Genomic DNA, 25,646 nt, shown 5'->3' on the forward strand with positions numbered 1-25,646 from the left:
ATGTATATTATCAGCGATTTTAAAACTGTGGTGCTCATTGAGAGATTGCATCGAAAAATAAAATACGTTTTTAAGCATGTTGGACGGTATTATTTAAGACGCCTATTTTTGTCGGCTTTGGTTATTCGGCGGGAATGAACTACACAAATACGCTGACAAGTGACTTAGAACCCAAAACCAGAAATATCATGGCTTTTAAGCTTGGCTTTATTTCTGGTTGGTCAAGCATGGCATGTACTTGAAAATACCTAATCAGACAGTGGCGTTAACTGACCTGCAATAATAAACTTACAACTGACATAGTGAGCCTTCAAAATAGGAAATATGGTTTTTAAGGTTGACTTCATTGTGGTTGGTAAAGCTTAGTATGTACCTAAAAATCACTCATTAGGGAGCGGCTTTCGTACTTCGCGCCCGCTACGTAATGTATTTGGACTGTAGCCTCCTGACACAGCCGCACGTAAGCCGGAATATCATATTGTACAGAAGAAAATGGGTGTGGCAGCGGTGGCGTAGAGGTAGAGCATCCGCCTCGCCTGCAGAAAGACCGTGGCTCAAATCCAGGTGCCGGACAATTCCCAACGGTTTTTTTAAAAAAAATCTCCGTATTAATGGAATTGCAGAAGGGGGCTTGGGGTGCGGCCTGACCCCGGCGACCATTGCAGTTAACGCACTCATTCACAAGAGCAAGTTTCGCCAACCTGGTGTGGTAACAGCTCCAACCTCCCATGAATACGCCAATTAACCCACGGCCCTCAGTCTCCAGTAGGTGCGAATCAACTGACCACGGCGGTGGTCAGACCTGTGAGGCAGCAGAGGGTGCTAAGCATACCTGGACCCGGACAGGCCACCATTGGAATCTGAACCTGGCAACGTTTAACACGAGAACCTTATCTAGTGAAGCGAGTCTGGAGGTGTTTTTCGTGGAATTAAAGGGCATGAAATGACATGTCATAGGGCCTAGTGAGGTTAGGAGGACAGGTGAAACCATGACGGTGCAGAAAAATGGGCGCGTCCTATGCTACCGTGGTCTAGTGGACAGAAGAGAACTGGGAGTGGGACTTCTAGTCAATAAAAGCATAGCTGGCAACATAGAAGAATATTATAGCATTAACGAAAGTGCAGCAGGTCTTATAATTAGGCTCAATCAAAGATACAATATAAAGGTGGTACCGCGCTACGCGCCCACATCCAGCCACGAAGACCAGGTAGTGGTACGCCTCTACGAAGATGTGGAATCGGCAATGGCTAAAGTAAAAACACAGTATACAGTAGATATGGGGGAAATCAATCCTAAAGTAGGCAAGAACCAGTCTGGAGACTAGGCAGTTGCGAACTATGGTCTGGGCTCTAGAAATAACAGGGGGTACCGACTAGTCGAGTTTGCAGACCGGAAGTAACTACGCATTATCAATACCTTCCTCTGCAAACGGGAGAGCCGGAAGTGGACGTGGAAGAGCCCGAATGGGGAGCAAAAAATGAAACAGACTTCATATTATGCGATAACCCTGGCGTCGTGAAGGATGTGGATGTTCTACGAAGGGTAAGGTGCAGTGACCACCGCATGGTAAGATCTCGAATTAGGCTACATTTGAGGATGGACCGCCACAAGCTAGTACGAAAGAAGCCGTATAATGAGCTAACAGTAAGATGTAAAATAGAATAATCCAGGATCGCGCTGCAGAACCGATATTCTGCTCTTACCGAGGAAGCAGAGCTTATAACAGAGGAAGCCAGCCACAACCTTACACGCATTATCACGGAGTATGCAGTAGACGTTTGGGGTACGATGGCTAGACAGGATGCTGGTAAACTTTCTCAGGAGACGAAAGATCTAATTAGGAAACGGCAAACCATGAAAATCTCCACCCCAGCTGACAAAATAGAACTAGTGGAGCTTTCTAAGTTAATCGACAAGCGTAAGACATCTGACATAAGAAAGCTTAACATGGAGAGGATCGGATGCACTGTAAAGAAGGGAGGTAGCCTGAAAGCAGTGAAGAAGAGTCTTGGCGTGGGGAAAATCCAATGCATGAACTTAAAGGCAAGCAAGGCAAAATCATCACAAATAGCGATAAAATGGTCACAGAAGCTAAGGAGCTCTATGGGGATCTGCACAGTAGCGGGGAAATCCAGGATAATGCCGAACGAGAAAGTAGTTCAGAGGAGATAGACATCCCACCACTAACCACCGCAGAAGTAAGGAAGGCTCTGAAAAAAATGAAAGGGGGCAAAGCACCTGGTGAGGATCAGATAACATCAGACCTCTTGAAGAATGGCGGAGAAATTGTACTTGAAAAACAGGCAAACCTGTATGCGCAATGTCTAATGACCACAAGTGTAGCGGAATCTTGGAAGAACGCGAACATCATTCGAATCCATGAGAAAGCTGACATGAAGGACTTGAAAAATTACAGGCCGATCACCTTACTGTCAGTGGTCTATAAGGTACTTACCAAGGTGATCGCTAACAGAATTTCTGCAACCTTAATTTTCAGTCAACCTTGAGAACAAGCAGGGTTCTGTAAAGGCTATTCAACAATGGACCATATTCGAACGATCAATCAGGTGATAGACAAATGCACTGAGTATACTGAACTCCTATATATGGCCTTCATAGGATATGAGAAAGCATTTGACTCGGTCGAAACCTCAACAGTCATTCAGGCATTACGGAACCAGGGGGTAGATGAGCATTATGTAAGAATACTAGAGAATATTTACAATGGGTACACAGCTACCATCATCCTCCATAGATGGACCAGCAAAATACCTATAAGGAAGGGCGTCAGGCAAAGAGACACATTCTCTCCAATGTTATTCACAGCATGTTTACAAGACCCCGCAAGGGGCACCTTGAGCAATCTTGGTGACAGTACTGGCGATACCGCGGACCCCGAGCCCCCAAACATAAGCTGGATCCAACCGTGGCGATGTGTTTATAGGTGGAAGGTTAGAAACCACGAACGGTGGCCGTCGGAGCCCAGGTCAAGCTCCGGCGGATGGGCTCCCTGTCTGTTCACCAGGCAGGGAGCTCCGGGACCTCTTTGGCTATCAGGGTAAGGTCAAAGAAGAAAGTACCCCCGTCTCCCTGCTTTTATACTATGCTATATGGCATTTTCAAACCCCCCCCCCCCCCCCAAAACGTGATCGGTCCCTGAAAAGGGGCCGCACCGAAGTATCTTTTCGTTCGTTGTCATCTTTGACATTTCCTGAACCAGACCATTACTCTCGATTTCTTGTCATGGAATCGCTCGCTCAATCCAACCCACCCTCTTGCATCTCAGTCAGTCTTCTTGATCGCAAAATATCTTGAAGCCATAATAGGAAAATCATATAAGTTCAAAAAACAAAGGTCTGGTGAACTACTAATCGAGGTAAATGACAAGCAGCAGTCCACGAAGCTTCTAGCTCAGACTAGACTGGCCTATCTAGACATCAGGGTCACACCCTATCGCACCCTCAACAGCTCGCAAGGTGTGATATCCGAGACGGATCTCTTGAACGAAACGGATGCGGATCTCCTTGCCGGCTTGAAGGATCAGGGCGTCACTGCCGTGAGACGTACACTATCCGCAGAGACGACAAGGAGATTCCCACCAAGCACATTATCTTGACTTTCGACCGCGCAGTTCTTCCACAATACATAAATGCAGGTTTTATCGGTTGCTCCATCCGTCCGTACATCCCGAACCCGCGGCGCTGTTTTAAGTGCCAGCGGTTCGGGCACGGTACAAACTCTTGCCGTGGCCGAACGACGTGTGCGAAATGCGCGTCGCATGATCATCCGAGCGACGATTGTCCATCCGATACCCTGTCTTGTGTGAACTGCGGGGGGGCGCATGCAGCGTACTCCCGCAAGTGCGAAAAATTTCAAATGGAAAAAAAGATAATTAACATCAAGGTCACGGAGAACATCACATTCCCAGAGGCGCGAAAGAGGTTCGCCTCTTTTCCTCTGGGGAGGTATGCAGACGGGGTTCGCCGGGGGGCGGAGCGGCGTCTGGTTTCCACAGGGACCCAGTTCAGCGAGTCTGACCTTGTCCCGCCCCCTCCCCCCCCCGCTGGGTTGCCTCACGCAGCCCAACCCGGCACCACGCCGCTTGCTGAGGCAGCAGCGCTTGTGGTGCAAACCACTTCTGTCCAGACCGGTGCCGCTCCCGCCTCTGTCTCCCCGTCCTCCAGTCCGTTGGAGGGTACCGAGGTGATGGACACCACGGGCCCCGCACCGGCTCCCACCGTCACCGCACCGCCCGTGCCACCTCTGGTGCCCCGGACGCCCTCGGCGGTGGCGGCTCAAACGAAGGGCTCCCGAGGGGGGGCCAAGTCCGGGGGGCCCGGTCCGTCGGGCACCCCTCGGACATCCGACGACGAGGTGGATGTCGGGCCGTTCCTGCCTGCAACGCAGCGCAAGGAGCGGCCACCGACTTCCAAGCCTACAGACAGGCCTAAAAAGCCTAATCCCAGAGTAACAGCGCCGAAAGACGACACATGAACACACACACACACTCCATTCATTCTTAAACGTAAAAATGGGAACAGAAAACATCATTCAATGGAACTGCAGAGGCCTCCTTAAAAATCTTGATGATGTGTATGATATCCTGCATGCCAATCAGCCAAGTCTCATGTGTCTCCAAGAGACTCACCTCAATTCCAAACAGACAAATTTCTTAAATAGGTACATGATATTCAGAAAGGACAGGGTTGGCTGCACACACTCTTCAGGAGGTGTGGCAATTGTCGCCCGGAAATCCTTAGCCTGCCAACCTGTCACTCTGAACACTGTCCTCGAGGCTGTAGCAATTCGAACAATAATATTTAATAGGTTGGTAACGGTGTGCTCCATTTACATTCCTCCTGATCATGCACTTTCGAGCTCTGATTTCGAGGCGCTGGTCGACCAGCTACCCAAACCATACATCCTAACAGGCGACCTTAATGCGCACAACTCTCTTTGGGGCTCCTCCAGAACGGATGCCCGAGGTCGCCTGATAGAGAAATTTCTTACATCTTCAGGAGCATGCCTTTTCAACAAAAAACAGCCTACATACCATAACTTAGGACATAATACGTACTCACATCTCGACTTGGCTATTGGTTCTGCAATTCTCTTTCCATGTCTTGAGTGGGGCGTGGGCACGGACCCATATGGTAGTGACCACTTCCCCACATCCCTAACATATATAGCTAAAGGCCCATGCAGTCTATCTTCCCATAACAGGTTTAATGAATCAAAAGCAAACTGGAGTACATTCACAGAAACATCTAAACTACACCACACAACCATAAAACACCTACACGTTGAGGAAGCAGCTCAACTCGTCACGGCGCACATAGTCGATGCCGCCGAAAAGTCCATGCCCCAGGCCTCCAGTGCGTCCCGCAACCCAAGGAGGCCCTGGTGGAACGAGGACTGCAGGCGGGCGCGAGAGGCCCAGAACAAGGAGTGGGGTGTCCTTCGCCGGTACGCCACGCCAGATAATCTCATTTCCTTTAAACGGTCAAAGGCTTTTGGGAAGCGAGTGCGCCGTGAGGCGAAAAGGGAGAGTTGGCGCACCTTCCTCACTTCCATCAACTCATACACTGACACTCACAAAGTCTGGACACGAATACGAAAACTAAAAGGAAAACAGACACACAGCCTGCCCCTGGTTAGTACAACAGGGGACTCACTGGAAGACCAGGCCAACACGCTTGCACAACACTTTGAACACGTGTCCGGCTCAGCACACTACACAAACACTTTCATGAAACACAAAGCATCTGCGGAGAAGAAGTCACTGCGTGATAGCAACAAGTCACACACCTCTTAAAATTCTCATTTTTCAATTTATGAGCTGAAGGCTGCTTTGACCACATGTAAACCTTCAGCTCCAGGTGCAGACAAAATCACATACACCATGATACAACACCTACACCCAGACACTCTTGAAACACTCTTACACCTATACAATAAAAATGGCTTTCGGGGCACATTCCTCGCTCTTGGAGGGAGGCCATAGTAGTGGCTGTTCTAAAGGAAGGGAAGGACCCTTCCTCTCCTGCCAGTTATCGCCCCATTGCCCTGACAAGCTGCCTGTGTAAGCTCTTCGAGAAGATGATAAACAGGAGACTCGTGTACTTCTTAGAGTACAATGGTCTTCTCGAGAGTTGCCAGGCAGGCTTCAGGGCGGGGCGATCTACCAACGATCAACTCGTTGCATTAGAGGCGTATATCAAAGATGCTTTCCTCCACAAGAAGTACTGCATGACGATCTTCTTTGATCTTGAAAAGGCGTACGATACTGCTTGGCGGTACGGCATGCTTAGCGACTTTAAGTCATTTGGCATGTCGGGTAACATGATGAACACGCTTGCCAGTTACCTGTCTGAAAGGACGTTTCGCGTGCGACTTGGAACTGCACTCTCTCGGGTGCATGTGCAGGAAAATGGAGTGCCACAAGGTGGAGTTTTAAGTTGCACCCTTTTTATTGTAAAAATGAATTCCCTCAGGAAGGCATTGCCACCATCGATTTCCTGCTCCGTTTATGTAGACGACGTACAATTATCCTTTAAGTCTTGTAACCTGTCTGTCTGCGAGCGCCAAGTCCAGCTTGGTGTTAACAAGCTAGCTGGTTGGGCAGACTGCAACGGTTTTAAATTTAATCCGGGGAAGTGCACTTGTGTCTTGTTTTCCAAGAGGCGTGGCATCCGGCCGGATCCAGACGCTCATCTCAATGGTTTCTCGATTCCTGTCAAGAAAGAACACAAGTTTTTAGGTATAATCTTTGACGAAAAGCTCACGTTTATCCCACACATAAAACAACTAAAACATAAATCCTTAAAAACAATGAATATCCTGAAGGTTCTGTCGCACATTTCTTTTGGTGCTGACAAACAACTTCTTTTACGTGTTTTTACCAGCTTGATAGGCTCACGACTGGACTATGGTAGCGTTGTCTATGGGTCAGCCACTAAAACATCCCTCAGAATGCTGGACCCTGTGCTTCATCTAGGGCTCCGCTTGTCGTGTGGTGCCTTTCGGACTAGTCCAGTAGAAAGTCTGTATGTAGAGTGCAACAAATGGAGCCTAGAACGTCAGCGAGCCTACACAGACCTGCTTTATGCTTTTAAAATCTCATCAATGCCTCACCATCCTTTTACGTAAGTTTTTTATGATACATCCATATCTCAACTTCTTACTAATCGCCCATCAGTCTCTGCTCCCTTCGCTTTCAGAGTAAGAGAAGAAGCGTCACAACTTAATGTCATGTTCTCAGACACCATCAAAACCTCCGCTACTGAACTTCTGGTACCGTGGCAGCTTCGCACGATATCATGTGATGTATCTTTTACAAGTGTCGAGAAAAACAGAGTGCCTAGAAGCGCGATCGTGCAACATTTCTTGTCCCTGCAGCACAAATACAAGTATGCTGAATTTTACACAGATGCTTCAAAAACTGCCACAACTGTTTCCTGTGCTGCGCATGGTGGTGGTACCTTTAATGTCTGTAGAACTATGAATAGAAATACAAGTATCTTTACGGCAGAGGCCTATGGCATACTTCTTGTAGTTCAACATATTGTTCTAAGTCGAATTCCGAAATCTGTAATTTATACTGATTCTTTAAGTGTTGTGCGTACATTATCCTCACAGAAGTCTAAAAACCATGTGGTCAATGCTCTCATTAGAACTATTATGTCTGTGCATGCGTTAAACCTTGAGGTGACCGTGTGCTGTGTGCCAGGGCATTCTGGAATTCCAGGTAATGAGACCGCACACCGAATGGCGGCCGCTGCTGCCCTTACAACTACAGTTGACATAACAACAATACCCTACACCGACCTCAAATCACACATCAGACAACACCTTCGCACAACATGGCAAGCGCACTGGAATCAACAGACTGACAACAAACTACACATTATAAAGCCACTCTTGGGAGCATACACCACTGATACTCACAGCAGTAACAACGAAGTTACCCTGGCTCGATTACGGATAGGCCACACGCATGCAACACACTCCCACCTCCTCACGGGATCTCCAAGACCCCTGTGTAGCAGGTGCGGGGAGGGCCTATCCGTAGTCCACATACTAATAACATGCAAGGCACTTCACACAACACGACACAAACACTTCAGAGAACTCTACAGACAACATATCCCACTACATCCATTGCTGTTTCTAGGTGACGATGCCAGTGTTTCTATGAAACGTGTGTTTCATTATTTGTCAGATGTTCAGTTTTTAAACCTTATCTCATATCACGCATAATCAAATCTGGCCCTATACACCAGCCATCACCATTACCTTTAATTGATTTTACTATGTTCCATTTACATGTTTTTATACCTACCTTTTTGTGGTAATCACTTCGCTTCAATATATAACTTCTTTTTTGGCGCTTTTTGCCCTCGTGGCCTTGCGCCATGAAACACCAACCATTATCATCATCAGCATGTTTACAAGAAGTATTCAGAACGTTGCATTGGGAACAGGTGGGAGTAAGGGTTAATGAGGAGTACCCCAGTAACCTATGATTTGCTGATGACGTTGCTTTGTTAAGTAACTCGGGGGACGAACTACGAAGCATGCTTACCGCACTGGACAAGCAAAGTATAACCGTGGGCCTGAACATTATTATGCAGAAAACTAAAGTTATGCTCAATAACCATGGGAGAGCACAGCGGTTTTAGATAAGTGGTGAGGTAGTGGAAGTGGTAAGCGAAAATATCTACTTAGGCCAAATAGTGACCATGGATACTGACCTCAGATAGTGACCCCGGAGTGCATTCGCCAGGCAGTTTCATATAATGGACGACAGCCTACCATTGTCCCTGAAGAAGAAAATTTATAGTGTATGACAGAAACATGAAGGCTCACTAAGAGGGTTCAACTTAAATTGAGGACAATGGGTCCACAGCTACCATCATCCTCCATAAGGAGAGCAGTAAAATACCTATAAGGAAGGGCGTCAGACAAGGAGACACAATCTCTCCAATCTTATTCACAGCATGTTTACCATAAGTATTCAGAACGTTGGATTGGGAACAGGTTGGAGTAAGGGTTAATGGAGAATACCTCAGTAGCCTCAGATTTGCTGATGACTTTGCTTTGCTAAGTAACTCGGGGGACGAACTGCAAGGCATTCTTTCCGCACTGGACAAACAGAGTAGAACACTGGGCGTAAAAAATAATATGCAGAAAACCAAAGTAATGATGAATAACCTCGGGACAGCACAGCGGTTTGAGATAGGTGACGAGACAGTGAAACTCGTAAGCGAATATATCTACTTAGGCCAAGTTGTGACCCGGGGTCCCAACCATGAGGCAGAGATAATTAGAAGGTTAACAATGAGGGGGAGTGCATACGGCAGACATTCTCAAATAATGAATGGCAGCCTACCATTGTACCGGAAGAAGAAAGTGTATGACAGCTGCATCTTAACGGTACTCACCTACGGGGCAGAAATTTGGAGGCTCACTAAGAGGGTTCAACTTAAATTGAGAACGCCTCAGCGGGCAATGGAAAGGAAGATGATAGGTGTAATATTAGCGGCAAGAAGAGAGCGAAGTGATTCAGGGAACAAACGCGTGTCAAGGACATGTTAGGAGAAATTAAGAAGAAATGGACGTGGGCAGGGCATGTAATGCGAAGGCAAGATAACCGCTGGTCATTAAGGGTAACAGAGTGGATCTCTAGAGAAGGCAAGCGCTGCAGGGGGCGGCAGAAAGCTAGATGGGCAAATGAGATCAAGATGTTTGAGGGGATAAATTGGTCGCAGTTAGCACAGGACCGGTGTAATTGGAGATTAATGGGAGAGGCCTTTGCCCTGCAGTGGGCGTAGATATGCTGGTGGTGGTGATGATGATGATAATGCTAAGAAAATATTCGACTAGTAACAAGTCGCAAGTCAAAACTTCAGTAGCAGTTGATATCATAAGTTGATATCAGTTGATATCAGTTAGTATTTTCATAAGGTGGAGAAAAACCGAAGGTTTCTCTGGTAGATCAGGGTTGATCAAGGGAACCTTTACGCCAAAAACTCCACAACATGACGGACCTGGAAGAAGCAGTGGCCTTTTGAAAAACAAGAATGACCCCTTGTATCTGGTTCTGAAGGTGCATGGGCAGGAAGAGCAGGGCCCTGACTACGCGCACAAGTGTGTCCATGTAATCCAAACAAGACTAGTCTACACGAGTTGACGGAAGCACCTGAATTTCGATCAAATAAGAACAGTGTACGCGAGTGACCGACGTTTTACACTATTTTTTCTATGCGTCTCTTTTCAACAACGGACAAAGAAAATTCAACGCTTTCAGGCGCCAATAAAAACAAAATATAAGGTATTGACGACAAATTGTTGCGCAAAATGTCTGGATGCGGGCGTCTTAGCTAAAATAAGAAAAAGTGGTGTAATGATATTAACAAAGGAGATGTATAAGCGCGAATGTCCCACCCCAGGAGAATGAGAACGTGTGCTTGCCCAAGCAATGGCAGTGAATGCCGTCGTGATAAGAATAGCCGTGATGATACCCCTATTTGTGACGTGGAATTTGGACACTGGGGTATGAATTTTAAAATCAGAATATCTCCACTAAAGATCTAACAAAGCTCATGGGCCATTGAGGGTCTGTTCTATTCAAACATCATTTGGATGGTTTTTCTACGGAATAAATTTGAGTAAGCTCACTTTGTTGTTGTGTTTACCAAACATTCCGAACAATAAATGGAACCAAAAATATTTGTGGGTGCATTCTAGGACCACGAGATGGTGCTATGCTTAACAACCATAATGGCGTAGTGTTTGCTTGAGATACTCGAGATGGCATACATGCATCCATAATTTTAGTAGGTTTTGCTTTGTTGCGTGCATGAATGTGTGGTTTTATGAGGAGCAGTGTTCTGTATGTTAGCTCTTTTTCTCTTCGTGAATGGCTAGAATTCTTTACGTATTAGTGGTTTTAGATCTCGGAATGAGCGCAGGAGACGCATTCGTCACTGTTGATAGTAGTCACGGTGGCCGTACACTTCTTGATACTGTTTCGCACAGTTTCACTGCAATCACGTATCCCAAAACCTGTATTTTTCTTTTATGTTAGTGGTGTACACCAGTAATATCTGGAGGCCGTTAGAATCTATGTTTTGTATTGCCTTTTTGAGTGCATAAGAAAAGCATGTTTGGAAGTCTGAAAAGCGCGTGAGGTTGAGTACTCTCATTTGCATGACGAGTTCGACTCCGGAGAAAATGAGGGTCAGGGACAAAAACAAAACAAAAACGAACGCATTGTCGCTCAGTATGCGCATACACAAGTCGCTGAGACGAAAATCAAAACACGGAAGATCTTTTCCACGCCAAGGCATGGTGAAACAAATACGCTGGGCAACACGACGCCTTGGGCAATGAACAACCTCAGCGCTCGGCCCAACGAAATAACATCAGGCCTGAAGACTGTCAAGTACAAAGTGAAATCGACAAGCAATGTATGAAGGAAATAGCTTTCACTCGCCTGTTGCTTTCTGCTCTACCTTGGTGACTCACCAAAAGTCTGCAAGAGCAGCGAACGCGAAAGGACGGCATGAAGCGTCAGCCCAAAGAGCGGACAGTGGTATTGGGGTTTAACTAACCGACGCAACGCTGCCAAAGCTGACCAAGGAATGTATCTCAGGCTCACGAGCCGAGATAAGTTGAGTACAAAAGATGACGCGGCCCACGCATTCTCCACGATTATCATGGGCAGCTAGATGGAGAAAGAACAGAACACACAGCGAACGTTGCTCCTGCAGACGCCACAAAGGGCATACCTTGCCATTCTCATTCCACAACATGTTAAATCCTCGGAAACAGACACAAAATACAGAAAACACGGTAAGTGGTACCCAAGAAATTTTTATACTACTAACACCTTTTACAGTGGCTTCTTTTTTGGGGCACTGGCAGATGCTTTGGAACTGATAAAAAGAGTACAGCTGCTTGTGACAGGAACAATGCGCGTGTGGCCAACGATAATTTATTTGCACTGTGGTTAAACGTGTAGTTATTATTCTTGTCTTCTATTTGAAAACTTCTGCAGACGGCAATGTCCTGACAAAAAGACTCGGCCGCAGGAAACAATGGCTAGCGGACATTGTATTTCGTCCTTGTTTTTGAAATATTCTACTGACGAAATTGTTTGTAGGAAACGGGTGACGAACAGAGTGCTGTGTGCCGAATGGTACGTACTTCCTGAGGCCGTTATCTGTAAAATCGGCATCAGGAAGGAGTGGGAATAATTTTTATTATGTATTAAATTTCTACCTACTCTTTTCGTTTGGATGAATGTTTCCTGGGAAGTAGTCACGACATCCCTGCAGTGTGCCGACGGCGCATCATGGGTTTTTATCAGTATTTCAGCATGGGCGTCCCTCGTCATGCGGGGCGAGAGCAGCACTTCCAATGGGCTCTAATACCATGTTCATCTCTCGGTGTGAACAAAATGCACGTTGTTTGGTTCAAAGTAATTGCTATACAGTTTTTGTTAGACAGGTCATGTATTTCTGGTGAGGTGGCGGGGCCAAAACAAGCTACGTGAATCCGCCGAGCGAATGAATAATCTAGCAATATCTAAGGACAAAAAATTGGGCGTGCTTACTATTAGACAAGACATAAATACATAAAAGATTTTAAACCTTCCCAGAACATTTCTTCCTTGCACATCACATAATATCTGCTTGAATCACGTTATGCCTATTGTGTACTACACAGTACTGATGATCATCCTTATATGATTAAAAAATATGCCAGGGAGATCTCTGATTCGGTATTCGTATTGGTGTGACAAAAGTGTGCCATGTGGAAGAGAATCAAATGCTTTGCAATGGTCCATGAGTATTTGAAGTGTACGAGTCATGTGTATCCTTGCTATTACTTCTTATAACCACAGAAGACGCCGTGAAGCCGCCCTTCATCCCCTTTCAGTTTCCTAATAAAGCTGTGAAACTGCTTCTTCTTCCACCGATTTCTATATTCGGGAAGTCAATGGGTGGAAACGCCTTCACAACTCTATCGTTTTAATGGCCTGAGAAAAATAAATGATATTGTGCTGGACCCTACGATACCACTTAAACTTTTTGCTGGTCTTGAAACGCTTTTTTATGTGAGCGGGTCTTCGTCCTAAACTTTACACACCCAGAACTGTGGTACATACGGGCAGACAAGTAACAGAGTACTCTTAAAAGCCGCAGTTTACAGTTCTTGTTAAGGAAGTTTTTGTGTATGCCAGAGCGAAATAATAAAACAAAACCTCGTAATAGGATCATTTAAAGAACCCGCGAATGGTTACATTCTTTGAAGAGCAGGGTTGATAACCCCGCCTTATTGGTTGGACCTTGATATTTAGGTTACACAAAGTATTCCGACTCAATAAAGCAATCACCATATTGGTAAATGTTATCAAAGCCTCAACCACTGTTTTTAATAGCCCTAGCCCACCGTAAACATTGGGAAGATATAAGGGGACTTGGGATAAAACGGGCAAATGCATTAGTAGTTCCTTCAAAGGTGCCAGGATGAAAAACGTCCTTTTTCTGGGTATGGCCTGCTTGAACCTTCAACCACCGCGGTTCCACACGACAATGATCGGTCTGACATCTCTTTGTCTTTAAAAGAATTTAGAATCACTGTTGAGTGAGCACTTGCCGATTGTATCTGTACAGATGTGGCTATGAACACGTGTCTAGTTTCAGAAAAAATCGTTTCTTGGGCCTGCCGGGGTTGAGCTGTTCTTTCGTTTCGCGAACGCAACGAGGCGGAGGCTATGAAAAAACACCTGCAAGTTCTTCTCGCCCTGGTGGCTTTCGTAGGCCTGGTCAATGGCAAGTATCCAGCACCAGGGCGATTGTTGACTTAGTTGTTCAAAATAGGTAGCGGAGTATTTAAACTTCTCAAGGGCGGTCTTTTTGTTACTAAACAGTTGCTATAAGATTTATTAGTTTCTTTTTTTTGTATTACGGATGGTATTTTTAAACTGGGATAAAAGTAACCTATAGTTTTAAAATCGGAACCAGGAAATAAAAACCTAAATTATCAGCAAAACATGATGATATGTACGCATGGGGCTGCTAGCAGAGAAGATTGCATTTTTTTGATGAGCTCAATTCGGCTTGATTTCTGTTAGTATTTCAAAAGCAAATGTTAGCAGGTACCTAATCAGAACAAAAAAATGCACACAATAAAAATTCGCTTCTCGCACTTTATCGCCAGCCACAAGCAGCTGCATGCAATCATGCACACTTTCCCCTTCTTGAAACCATGGCTAGGTCACCAAGGATAGCGGAAGCACTAATTTCTCAGTACTTATCTTTTTGATATAGACACTTAGTCACGAAAGTATTGTTCATATCGCCGTTTTGTGCTAACGCAGATTCCAATATACGCGTGAGAGAAGGAAGGGCTGGAAGGACACTACGAGTTTTTTAGGATTTTATTTAGAATAGAGACTTTTAGACTGAGCACCCCTCCTCCCCCCCAAAAAAAATTAGTTCAGACTGTTCAGAAAGGCCACTTTTTTACTGAACTGCAACTTTACTTGCCAAAGTAGGCATGATATATTTGCCTGGTTGGTAGTAGAACAAGAATATGACTCGATCGTTTATTTGTTTGTGTAAGAAAAGCTAGGTATTTAGAAATACGTATTGAAAAGTGGCATCTCTTGTAGAACTGCCAATGTTTTCATGTATATTTTTATGATATTAGGAGTGTTTGTTCGTGATCATTGAAAACAAGGATTGTTTCTAGGTTCAACTTTGAACCTACCCATCAAATGAAGTTACAGGAACCTAAGCTGGACACTGTTTTGTTGCTTGCTAATGACAACCTGATTAGCCTTTGCGGTAAGATCCAAAGAACCGAGATGCCTGGAGGGCTTCGTGGGGGAGGACCAGAGACCAGGGGTGAAATTCGACGCCACAATGTATCCGTCTCAGGCCTGAAGGGTGGAAGTTGGGATGTGTACGGATAAGCACCTAGCACACATTCAAAGGGCTGATACGTAGAGAGCTGCAAACGTGAGAGTGAGCGCCATTTTACATGTAGACAAGACAGGATTCAAAAAGCTTCATACTTAACGGTGGATGTCCAAAATATATACTGTTTTATACGTAGTACAGTCACATGACCTTCCTCCGAGTTACCACGAAAGACCAGGGTAGCTTCGCTGATGGCTCCGCCGTTCACCTGAGTTGCCATGTGTACTTCACCCGCAGTAAATCGAGGCCTCAGCTAGTCTTTACGGTTACGCATGACTGTGCACATGCGAATGATACCCCGTAGCATAGCATTACTTCGGCATTTTTTTAGTAGCCTATAAGGCCATTCCGAACGCAGCCACAGGGCGTGTTGCCGGCAAGGGAATTATACGCCTAGAGCGCTCCCTGTAGGGGCGCCACTCAAATTCCCCAAGCGGTCTGTTCCGAAAGCAGCCGTGGGAGCCTCCGTCGCGCTCCCCACTATCGCCCCGGCTTTTGCGGCACATTCATGACTAAGATTTACCGTTTGTGGGCTCTCGAGATCCTCGATTATGTGGAGAAGTCACTCTGTTCGCCAAAGGGATGTGTTTGCGGGAGTATAAAGGTGTCTGATGCGAGCTTAATATGGTACATTCGGCCTGCATAAGTGCCATGTGTGTGTCCCGGGCCAGCGTCGCGGGACCGGCTTGTGCATGGAGCTGATTGTTGTTACACTGCCTTGAAATTTACTAGCAGTGTCTCCGTAGCAAGCGTTTCCTCAGATGTTCATGCTACGGCTATACACTACGACGTAAATCGGTTTTGTGCGCTCACATAATTCAGTGTAGCACTCATACCTGACAGCACGCCAGTTACGTTTGCCAGTATCACACTTAAATATTCATCACCACCTTTTGCAAGCCAGTGTGTCTTAATTTCGCGAACATTGAACGAAGGTATGATGCATAATTCAGAATTATACTCGGGGATCAGCACACGACAAAGGATCGACTTGTCGTGGGGTGAGCGCCTACAAGCAGTCATCTGCTACATGTCCTCCGCGAGCTGCGCGGAGAGAGACGGGATTAGCGTATAATACACGTTCCCAACTGAACGCTTCGAAACATTGTCATATGGCACAGGAAGCCTGCAGAATAAAGTACAAACTGAAATCAGAAGGCCTTATCAGATACCACCATCTTCCAACGACACTATTCATCGCTTGTTAACTGCCTGCCCTGTATACTTCCAAAAATGCGTCTGCAGAACGATCCTCAGCTCGTTGAAATCGAAAAACGAAAGGAAAGTGAACACGAGATTTCTGTGTGCGATTACTAACGCTTTCAATGCATGATATCGCTCCGTATTTGTATACAGCGCCCCCCTGCCGTCCCCCCACCCATGTCCCCCGAGAAGTGCATTTCGCGTCTTGTTGGTCTGGTGAGTCCTACAGAGCTTAAGTTTCGACGAACGTCTTTAGCATGTCAGAAGCTGTACTAGGTTTTTTCATTACCGTTAGAGCTATTCTGGTTCTTCCGGACTTGCACAGCATTGTTTTTTTTTTTGGTTTCATTAAATTTCCTTCGATCTTGCCATAAGGCATGAGTGGGCACATATTCGAGGATTGAGAGCCTTGGAGTGTACTCAACTTTTTCGCATGGCATATACCCTATTTTAAAAGGCATAAATTATTGTCCGGGATTCGGTAATCATAAAACCGAGACATATTTTTCTGCAACGTATGAATATTCGAAACGAAGCCGCATTAGTTGTCCCCGCTGCAAAAAGAAACCAGCCTATCACTGTGTCAGTATCAGGTCTAAACTAGGCGACAGAACAATTCACATGTGCCTAACGTATTCGGAGGTGACAGTGGTGATATGCTGCTGTCGCCGACGCCCGGAAGAGCGTCGACGAAGCGCGCAGAACCGCGTCGTCGGGTCGCTGTTGTAGGCGTTCGAGTACTCCACGAACACGAAGCTGCTTTTCAACTCACCTAAACGTACCCTTTCCTTATAGATGTCACCATAACAAGTTTTATAGGACGCGGAAAAGTGAAAAGAAGCAAAACAGAACCGAAACACTGCACGCGCCCCTATCGGCCACGCAGCGCAAATCCCGTGAACGCCACGGAAAAGTGGCGGCAGGCGGCGCAGCGATTGCGAAGCTCGAGGCGTGTATACCATTCGCCTGCCGCGGGTTGCTAATGAGAGCGACATTTTTCAATGAGCCACTAATAAAGGACATTAAAACGTATGTTTTCGCGAGCGACTGTGTATTCAAAACCATCAAATCAATTTAGGCCCAAGCCTCCATAGCGTTCGAATCGAGCAATCCGCCTTTCCACAAGTTGTACTTCTGTTAAAAAACGAACTTACATCATTCCGTGTCAAGCGCTGAAATTGAGCAACCAGTCCTGTCGCAAAACTACGAATTTTGCGGAAAACTAGAAATTCACGCCCGTGCATAGGCCAGATTGTTAGTTTTGTATTGTGGGGTTCCTGAACAAAATATGTAACGTGGGAAATTCATATTTCCTAATCACAACTGTCAACACAGCACATTACGGTTGCTCCATGTGGAAATGAATGTTGCAAATTATATAAGTCGTTTTTTTTCAGCTGCAACATTTCTGCTGCTTTATGCCAAACTAGGCTGTAGCATTGTAGTTTCATGTATGGCAGTACCCGTTCTCTTGGTCGCTACTTTTCAATGTCACTCAATTTTAAAAAATGCATCTGTTTAATAATGCAAAAATTTTTCATGTTTTACGTCTGCGTGCTAATTTTTGTGTTTGTATTCACTGCATTGTGGTGCTATTGAAATACTTAAACAATTTAGGACCACAGCTGTTTTTAACATAAACCGGCCTATTCTTTGGTCTGGGTTATTTATTAGGTCGCAGTCTTGTGGCAACTCCAGAAAAAAACACCACAATATCAATGTGATGTGCGATTTCGTGCAGGCCTGGGCGGAGGCGCTAGTGGAGGCGCAGGTGGAAGCGCTAAAAAAAGTGGGGGCCTTGAAGCTACCGCCCCCAAAAATAGTACAGCGGTGTCCTTGAATGGTAAAGGAGGCTCTGCCCCTTCTGGCAACCGCTCCATCACAGGCGGCACCACTTCAGGTAAACAAAAACATACATACTGTGTTAACAACCTTTCCTCGCTTCAGTCATCTGCTGGTAAGGTTATTCACTGCATTGGTTTTTCTGGCAGAAGGTTTATTGCCAGGGATGTCCGCGTCTCTCTGATCCTATACTGGATGTAATTGCAGTTGAGTGGTTTAGTGCGCCGAAACTGCACCTACACTTTGATGGGACCTGTCGTGGTGGCAGCAGATTGCTTTGACTACCTGAGAATCCTTTACGTGTGCCAAAATCTCGGCACACGGGTGTTTTTTTTGTTTTCGCCTCCATCACAAAAGCAGCATCCACGGTCATGGGGCTCAGCGACTTAATAAGATTAGCCGCTGAGCCACCGCCTCGGGTTATCTTATATTTAATCGCATGCTCAAGAAGTTTGGACAAAATTTGTCCGATCGCAGATTCAACACTTTTGTTTCTCTATATCTATCATTGGAACCGAGAAAAACTAGATATCTGTATGGTAAGAATATGCATACTTAGCTAGAACGGGCCGTTAATCTTGATGTTCCGATGTTCTGTATCCCAGTTATGAGCCAGGGTGTGGCCCTTTGTTCATTCTTTATGAGTGGCAAGTGAAGGTTTGGAGGGCTGACTATGGGGGGGGGCGGGAGGGGGTGGTAAGGGGTACGAGGGAGTGTGTTTGATTTGTTTTTCTTGTTCTCTCTCTTCGGTTGTAAACGTTTATTTCCGCACGCATCCTGTGAATAAACCAGTAGCGAGTCAGCGCTCGTCCTGTCCGTTCCCTTCGTCCTCGTCTTTTTTTCCCGCTGTTGCCCAGAATGACGCCATACCAACTTGCCCAACTCACTTCTCTGTTACTTTATTTATATTCAAGTTCAGAACCCTTTCCTCGCCTTCGGGTATAACAAAAAATTATAGCATGATAACCGTGCATAGACTGTGCGATGGTCAGACATTTGTCATTCAACCCACTGTTCTTGCCGAAAAACTTCGCGGTGTCACTGTGTTCCCGATTTGACCATGCGGGGCAAATGGCTCCCTCCTGAGGTTTTGCAGTTTTGCTTTTGTTTGGTTTAATACCTATATTATCCCCCGACAGCCTGATGCCCTCTCACAACCGCTATAGTTATACATTTCCACTTTCCCCTTCGCCCAAAATTTCCCTAATAACCTTATGTTCATTCACTGCATTGCCAAAGCGTATGAATTGTAACAAGACTGTTCTCACTCATTTTGGTTGTCACGTCTTGTCAAGATGCATAGACGCCTCCGTTCCCCATCAAAATCGCCCATATTGTAAGTTGTCAGTAATAACGAATCGAGGTAAAAAACACAAACATTACGGAACACATGCTGAAGACCTGTCCATTTTGAGGGGTCTATTTACTTTTCAAGCTGAGAGGAAAGCTCTGGCCGAATTCGCTTAACACCAGCCATTGCCTCCGCCGAATTAACTTAGATGCGTAGAGCCTTGTCTTTTATGCGCATTAAATATTAACACTATTACCATCCTGTTATCTTGTCCTGTGCCTCAGAACTTGCTGTTTCCGGAGTAGGCCACACCGGGCAATCTTGTTTGATAGAAAAAGGGTATTAGCCTTTCATCACTACCCAAGAGTGTTCGGTGATCACTAATGATCCCGATATAATTCGGTGTTACTGGAAGGAAAAGCGTTCCGAGATAATTGCATGCTTTTGCTTTGTATGCTTCGGTCAACAGTGAATTTCTGGTGTAGTGCTGGGGAAGGGGTGGTTCAAGGGTTATTTTTTCTATTTTTGCTTTGTGCTCCCCGGTCCATAATAACGATACAACAATGCCCGCATTCCCCCGTTCCGTCCCCAAAATAGCCGTCCATAGCCCGGATGGCGGGTTTCTATAAAACAGGGTAGAATTGCATGGTGCGAGACCGGCTGTCAAAAATGTCGTCCTTATTGCGGGGTGTACATATTATCGGGGCCCATATTAACCGGACGTGACTGTATCATGAGTCCTTTTATGATCAGGGGACAGGTCCAAAGTATACATAAACGTCAAATCCTTTTTCGTAAGAGGCCTTTATTAAAGAGTTCTTTGTGGAGGGCGCTGACAAACCTGCCGTGAAACAAAACGTCTTAAAGCAACATTTTAATGTTACTTGAATTGACTGGATGGCCCTAAGGCGGCGGCATCTATGGTGGAGACAATGTTTTCCCCATTAAAAAGCTGCTCTCGGCTGCGGAATTCTCGGGAGTGCGACCTACCTTTCGATCAGTTCTCATGGCGCTGGTCGGGCCGCTAGAAGACGAGCTACCTGTTCAGCTCATATTAGAGAGTTTAAGCATAGCGTGCTCCGTCCGCTAACGCTACGGCGGCGGGTAGCGGGGCGCGACTGGGGAGAGCAAATTCGTCACGGTGGGGGGGATTAGTTCCGCGCGGCCTGCCTTCGCCATGCCCGCTCTTTCCCTCCGCTGAGGGGCAACCTCCTCGCACTCCCCGCGCGCGCATGCGCAGTCCACTCCCGCTACCCGCTAACCTTTGCGTAGCGTACGGGAGCCGCTATGCTAAAACTCTCTATTGTCATAAATCGAAGGGCTTCCGTAGACGTTTGAGCACGTGACTAACGCTGACAACTCTGGGAGTCTTCAGGGCAACCAGAGCGCACGGAGTCTCCGGGGTGTCGACTCTGCATATATGCAGAATCCAAAGCACGGTTGGTGCTCTCGTCGAAAATTTCGTTTGGCAGGAAGTAAAAGGTTAAACCTGCAAACTGCAAACCTATTTTTCAGTTCCTTGTTTCATAGATGCCACACTCGAGATAACTACCGCTATAAACTCCACGAAATGTAATGACTCTTTTGCAGCAGTCCTTGGCGGAGGCGCGGGTGGTGGCACTGGTGGAGGCGCTTCAAGAAGCAGATCAGGAAGCACTGGTGGAGCCACGGGAGGAAGCGCTTCGGGAGGCACCAGACCAAGCGTTGGTGGATCCGCCAGCGGAGGCGCAGGCCAAGCAACAGCACGGCAGACTTCAGGTACAGGTGCTTCGGTCACTGCGGACGCCGACAGCGAATCTGGTGGAGGCAACCCCCCACAAGGTACACAAAAAAGCATACCGTGTGTACCCAAAGCCTTCCATACAATTAGAATAATGTGTCACTGAACTATCTACTGAAGAACTAATGCATTTCATTAGTTTATGTAGTGGCTTGTCTTGCTTTTAAGAAATAAAATCATCATCAAAAACCAGAATACTGGTGCATAAAACGGCCCGAGAAGCGCATGCTTAAAAAATGAGTTGCGTTTGTGATGGCATTGATGGTATGAGGAAAGTGGGGAAATCCCCTCTAGTTTCTGGAATGAAACATATAGGGCGCCAACATTGCTGCCATGCTCATTTTGGGGTAACACTAACAGAAAATAGAGCAGAATAAAGACCTTCTTTACAATGCCGTTTGCCCTTAACATGCTCACATTACTCCTGTAGCTAGTTGTATATGTCTTTTGCAAAAGTTTTTTAATTGACGGCCACAACACATTCACAAGTTCCGCCTATCGTCAATTGGATCAACAAGCTGTGCTAATGTCGGGACAAGTGCCCGTCTTGCATTCAGGAAGCCACTGCTTCCAATTTCACCAACACCCTAATAACCATATTTCGTTGGAATGATTACTTAGGAAAATTGATTCATGCTTTTAAGATTAATCGGCCGTTACTTTGAGTATTCTTTAATTTGTTATTTTTCAGTCAGCATCCATTTGTGCGCCACCATAACTATATTGTGTGCTTCCGTTTTACCATGAGCCCTGGAGTTGTGCCCTACCGAGTTACTTAATATTTCTACATTTTAGGTAAATTAATCAGTCGTGATTATCATTTAAAGTGAATTTCTCGCGTGTCCTCTTCAGTGTTGATGAGTGAGGTTTGGGGACAGGTAGTAAAGCAATAAAGGTAACATAGGCACACTTTCACGCTGCTAGCTTCAACTATTCTCATACAGGCGGAAATATTTTCGGCATACCATCATATTCTGAGTGTCTGCACCGGTTTTAAGGTTCCTGTAGCCACGTGCTGAGAAGTAAAGCACCAAATGCTTCGGGTTGTTCCAATATTTAGAACCCCACACCCAACGTTGCTGCTCGTGAGGCCATAATATTCTTAACTGGCACAACCTCTGACAACAAAAAACAAGCCCATTGTTTGTGTTCTGCGGTCTAATTAAGCGCCTAAGGTGGAAAAAAAGTGCAATGTTGCTGTAGACGTGTGTCTAGAAAAAAAGAGGAACCCCAGAAAAACATTCCGCTGCCTACAGAGACCTTAGGCTTCGCCCACGTGCCCCATGTTATATATTTACGCGTCAGGTCAATTCAAAAATTAAGGCAAATGGCTTACTAATATACAGTCACGTTCACTTGCTTCTGGAAATTGCTATAGGCTTCTTTCAAATTTTGTTGAAGTGCCTGGTTCCGCAGTCGTGTATCATGCTAGTTTTTGTGGAATAGTGTGGGCCGTGGACTGCCATATACGTACTCGCTCACGGTTCTTCCAAGGAATCAGGCCGGTCGCTTGTCATTTGTAATTTCGTTGAGCAGTCTGATCCCGCATAGCATCAACTGTAGAATCTTATCACTGTGTCGTTTAAATTAGAAGCCACAGTACTAACTCCAATAGTTAAGGCTCTGGCAGGGAGAACGTGTCTATTAAGCGTTTCTAAACCTCTCCAAATAAAGGACACAGAAATTTTGGTCTGTCTGTATGGGCATCTGTCGGTCTCTCGATTCAGCCGCCTGGGCAAGTTATTGGCGTTCCAGAAGAGGACGCTTATAAACTTTTAAATGTGGTGGCAATGTTCACATTAGCAAGCATTGTTGAGCCAAATTAAAACATTCAGCATATTTGCGACAGAACATAAATAAGTGATATTTGCAGTTTCTCGAATAATTAAAAAAATATACAGCAGCTTCATTGGACGACACTACGCCAATAAAATTACAAAAAGCGGTCGCCCGCGAAACTAGCCCTACTGACGGCATTCCAAGAGCTCAAGCGGCAACAGTAACGAAAGGTTCCATTAGATGGCGTGTGAAATACGTGTGAAGCAGTGGATCCCTCTAAATTTGAGTTGACTTGAGCAAACCTCTAGGGCTTTAATTGTGGGACGAGCGGGACCGGATAGAAAGGGAAAGAAGAGGGAGACCTTTACATTGGCGAGGTGGCAGGCAACTATGGTCTTTCGATATTTGCAATAAAGTGGGCAGACATGAAGCGAATGTTTTTAAACAGCACCCAGTACTAGGGCGTAGTTCGCACCATATGCTGTGTGCAAACTGTCTGCCTTTTTTAAATCTTTGGGGGCCATTGGGAATGCATGTTTCGCTTTCTCTCATATTCAGGTGCCTTCTGGGGTAATTACACTACCTTTGCCGGGTCGTTATCACCTTACAAAAGTATTTCTTCGGTAGTCTATAGTTGATTAGCAACGAACTACTTCGCTAATGTTCAGCCTACTGCAGCCTTAATATTTAGGAAATTGTACTTATTGCCAAGGCTGTTACTCCCATAGCGAATGTTTAACTTCACCCGATAAACGACGACTCCTCTGATGTTTCAATGCCGTTTGGCAGGTTGGTGTGCACAGTACCAGGCACTCTTTGTTATTACGGAGATATTAAAATGGCTGTAGACACAAAATACAACAATATACATTTCAAAGCAATAGCCGTTGATAACTCACTCACCTGAGGCCCAGCAACGGAAGTAGTCTTTTGGCCAAGCATTTACACCATTTTCCCGCGAGGAGAACCATGGGGTAGATGCGACGCATCGGGGGTTTCCGTTGCGTTTCCGTTATGTTAGCGTGTCTATTGTTGTTGTGTGTTCATATTTTACGCAGCATGTTCGCCCCCGATGCGTCGCGTCTACCCCATGGTTCCCCTCGCGGGAAGATGGTGTAAATGTTTATCGGGGTGGCCGGTGCTTGTTACGGTTGCGCCGACCATCGCGATAGCAGGCCAGTTAGTCTCCATTCAAATCATCGGTGGTCATCGGAGGATGTCATCGGCGGAGCGGCGGCGGAACGACCAAGAGGAGCGGTGCAGTTACCGCGTTTATATGCTGCGGAATGAGAGAGAGCAGCGCATAGCAGCGCATGCGCATGTGTTAGCCAAGCGCAAGCTGCGCGCTAACCCGCACCAACGCACAGCTGGCACGGCGACGGAGCGAGCGCCGGCGAGCGCAAACACGCAGATGGCACTGCGGTGAGAGCGGCGCTAGCGCGCAGCTGGCGCGGCGAGGAAAATGGGGGAGGGATGCGGACTACGCCGCACGACTCCGGAGGGACAAGGCGAGTGAAAGAAATGCGTCGCATCTGGAAAACTTAAGAAATATAGACATTTCAAATTTTGCGCGGAAGGGACGTATTGTGAGCCAGAATGACGTCTTATGGGCAAGCATAAAACAAGAGTTATCAGTGTGTTAGCAGGACGTCTGCATTCAAGTGATGGAATCAAACAGAACCGGAGTCCCACTACAATCAGACAGACATGTTTAGTGGCAGCGGCTGAATCCGGCTATCGCCGATCATACAAACACGATACTATTATGTTATAAAGATATCCCTGGAAAGCACCTAGGAAGCCGCCACTGACTCAACCGTTTTCCAAAAAATCTCGTTTAGGCGTTTCAAATTTGTAATAAAGTTGGTACCATTGTTACCAAGACAAAGCAGACTTTTCAATATTCCAGAGTGGGATGTTGTCTTTATGATCCGTTAGAAAGCTACCATTAGATAATAGCACTACCACTATGTAATCAAGAACAATTTTAAGATAATTCCACACATACAAAAAGATACCTGCTATCGGTTAGGATTTTCTGTTCTTCTAAAGCGTCATATTTGAAGGTATCGCATAAAATATTTTCCTTCTGTTCCTTGCTTCCGCATAGATGTAGGTAACTATCAGCATCTGGAGTCCCTATCATTTTGGGGCAATCGTGCAGGACCTATCCAGTTTTCCCATTTTGTATTCAATTAAAAGGACCTGATGGTCCTCTCTGGAGCTGTCAATTTAGGTGTAAAATATGAATCATGCCTTAGGGACCTGCTGGCTGTAATACACGTACTTGAGCCCAATGTTTGTGTGCCTTCTTAAACGTCCGACTCACTTTGTCCAGTTTTTAACTATAGTGATGTGCACAAGTCACCATTCATAAGTAAATAGATAGAAACTATCATTTCTGTTTTATTCATGAAGTTCTCTCCCAAACTGCTGTGGAGCCTCGGCAAATTATCGGCACAGCATAATCTATAAATTTTTCTAGACGTACAGTTTCAGTAAGACGGCTCAGACTGATAACAAAAACGCAGTTGCGTTTTATGACGACAAAATTTTGAGCGTTTAGGATCCCGATAACGGTTGGAAGGGCTCTCAGTGTTTTTCGGGCCCCATACCCCAACGTTGCTTTTTCAGTGCTAAATTTCTCACAGCCTTGCACCTCCTTAATCCACCGCTCCTATTATTCTCCTGTAGTTGTGATATGCTCTGGTTGTTGGGATGTTTTCGAGAAAGATCATGTTATGGTTTAAAAAAGCT

At 45.8% G+C, this 25,646-nt stretch overlaps 1 protein-coding gene across 4 annotated transcripts in view; it reads left to right on the plus strand.

The window, feature by feature from the left end:
- Positions 1 to 13,718: 13,718 nt before the first annotated feature.
- Positions 13,719 to 25,646, plus strand: part of LOC144150936 (uncharacterized) — a 55,398-nt gene continuing 43,470 nt past the window's right edge. For 2 of the 4 annotated variants that reach the window (XM_077682232.1, XM_077682235.1), the window contains exons 1-3: positions 13,719 to 13,842; positions 17,939 to 18,097; positions 20,921 to 21,151. In XM_077682232.1, coding sequence (XP_077538358.1) covers positions 13,785 to 13,842; positions 17,939 to 18,097; positions 20,921 to 21,151 — 448 coding nt within the window. In that variant the 5' untranslated portion in view covers positions 13,719 to 13,784. The remainder of the gene's footprint in view (positions 13,843 to 17,938; positions 18,098 to 20,920; positions 21,152 to 25,646) is intronic. The other 2 variants (XM_077682234.1, XM_077682233.1) reach the window with 2 other exon arrangements.

Source organism: Haemaphysalis longicornis, unplaced genomic scaffold (genome assembly GCF_048455015.1).
Source record: "Haemaphysalis longicornis isolate Haplotype H1 unplaced genomic scaffold, Haemaphysalis longicornis Haplotype H1 scaffold_81, whole genome shotgun sequence".
Classification (NCBI taxonomy): domain Eukaryota; kingdom Metazoa; phylum Arthropoda; class Arachnida; order Ixodida; family Ixodidae; genus Haemaphysalis; species Haemaphysalis longicornis.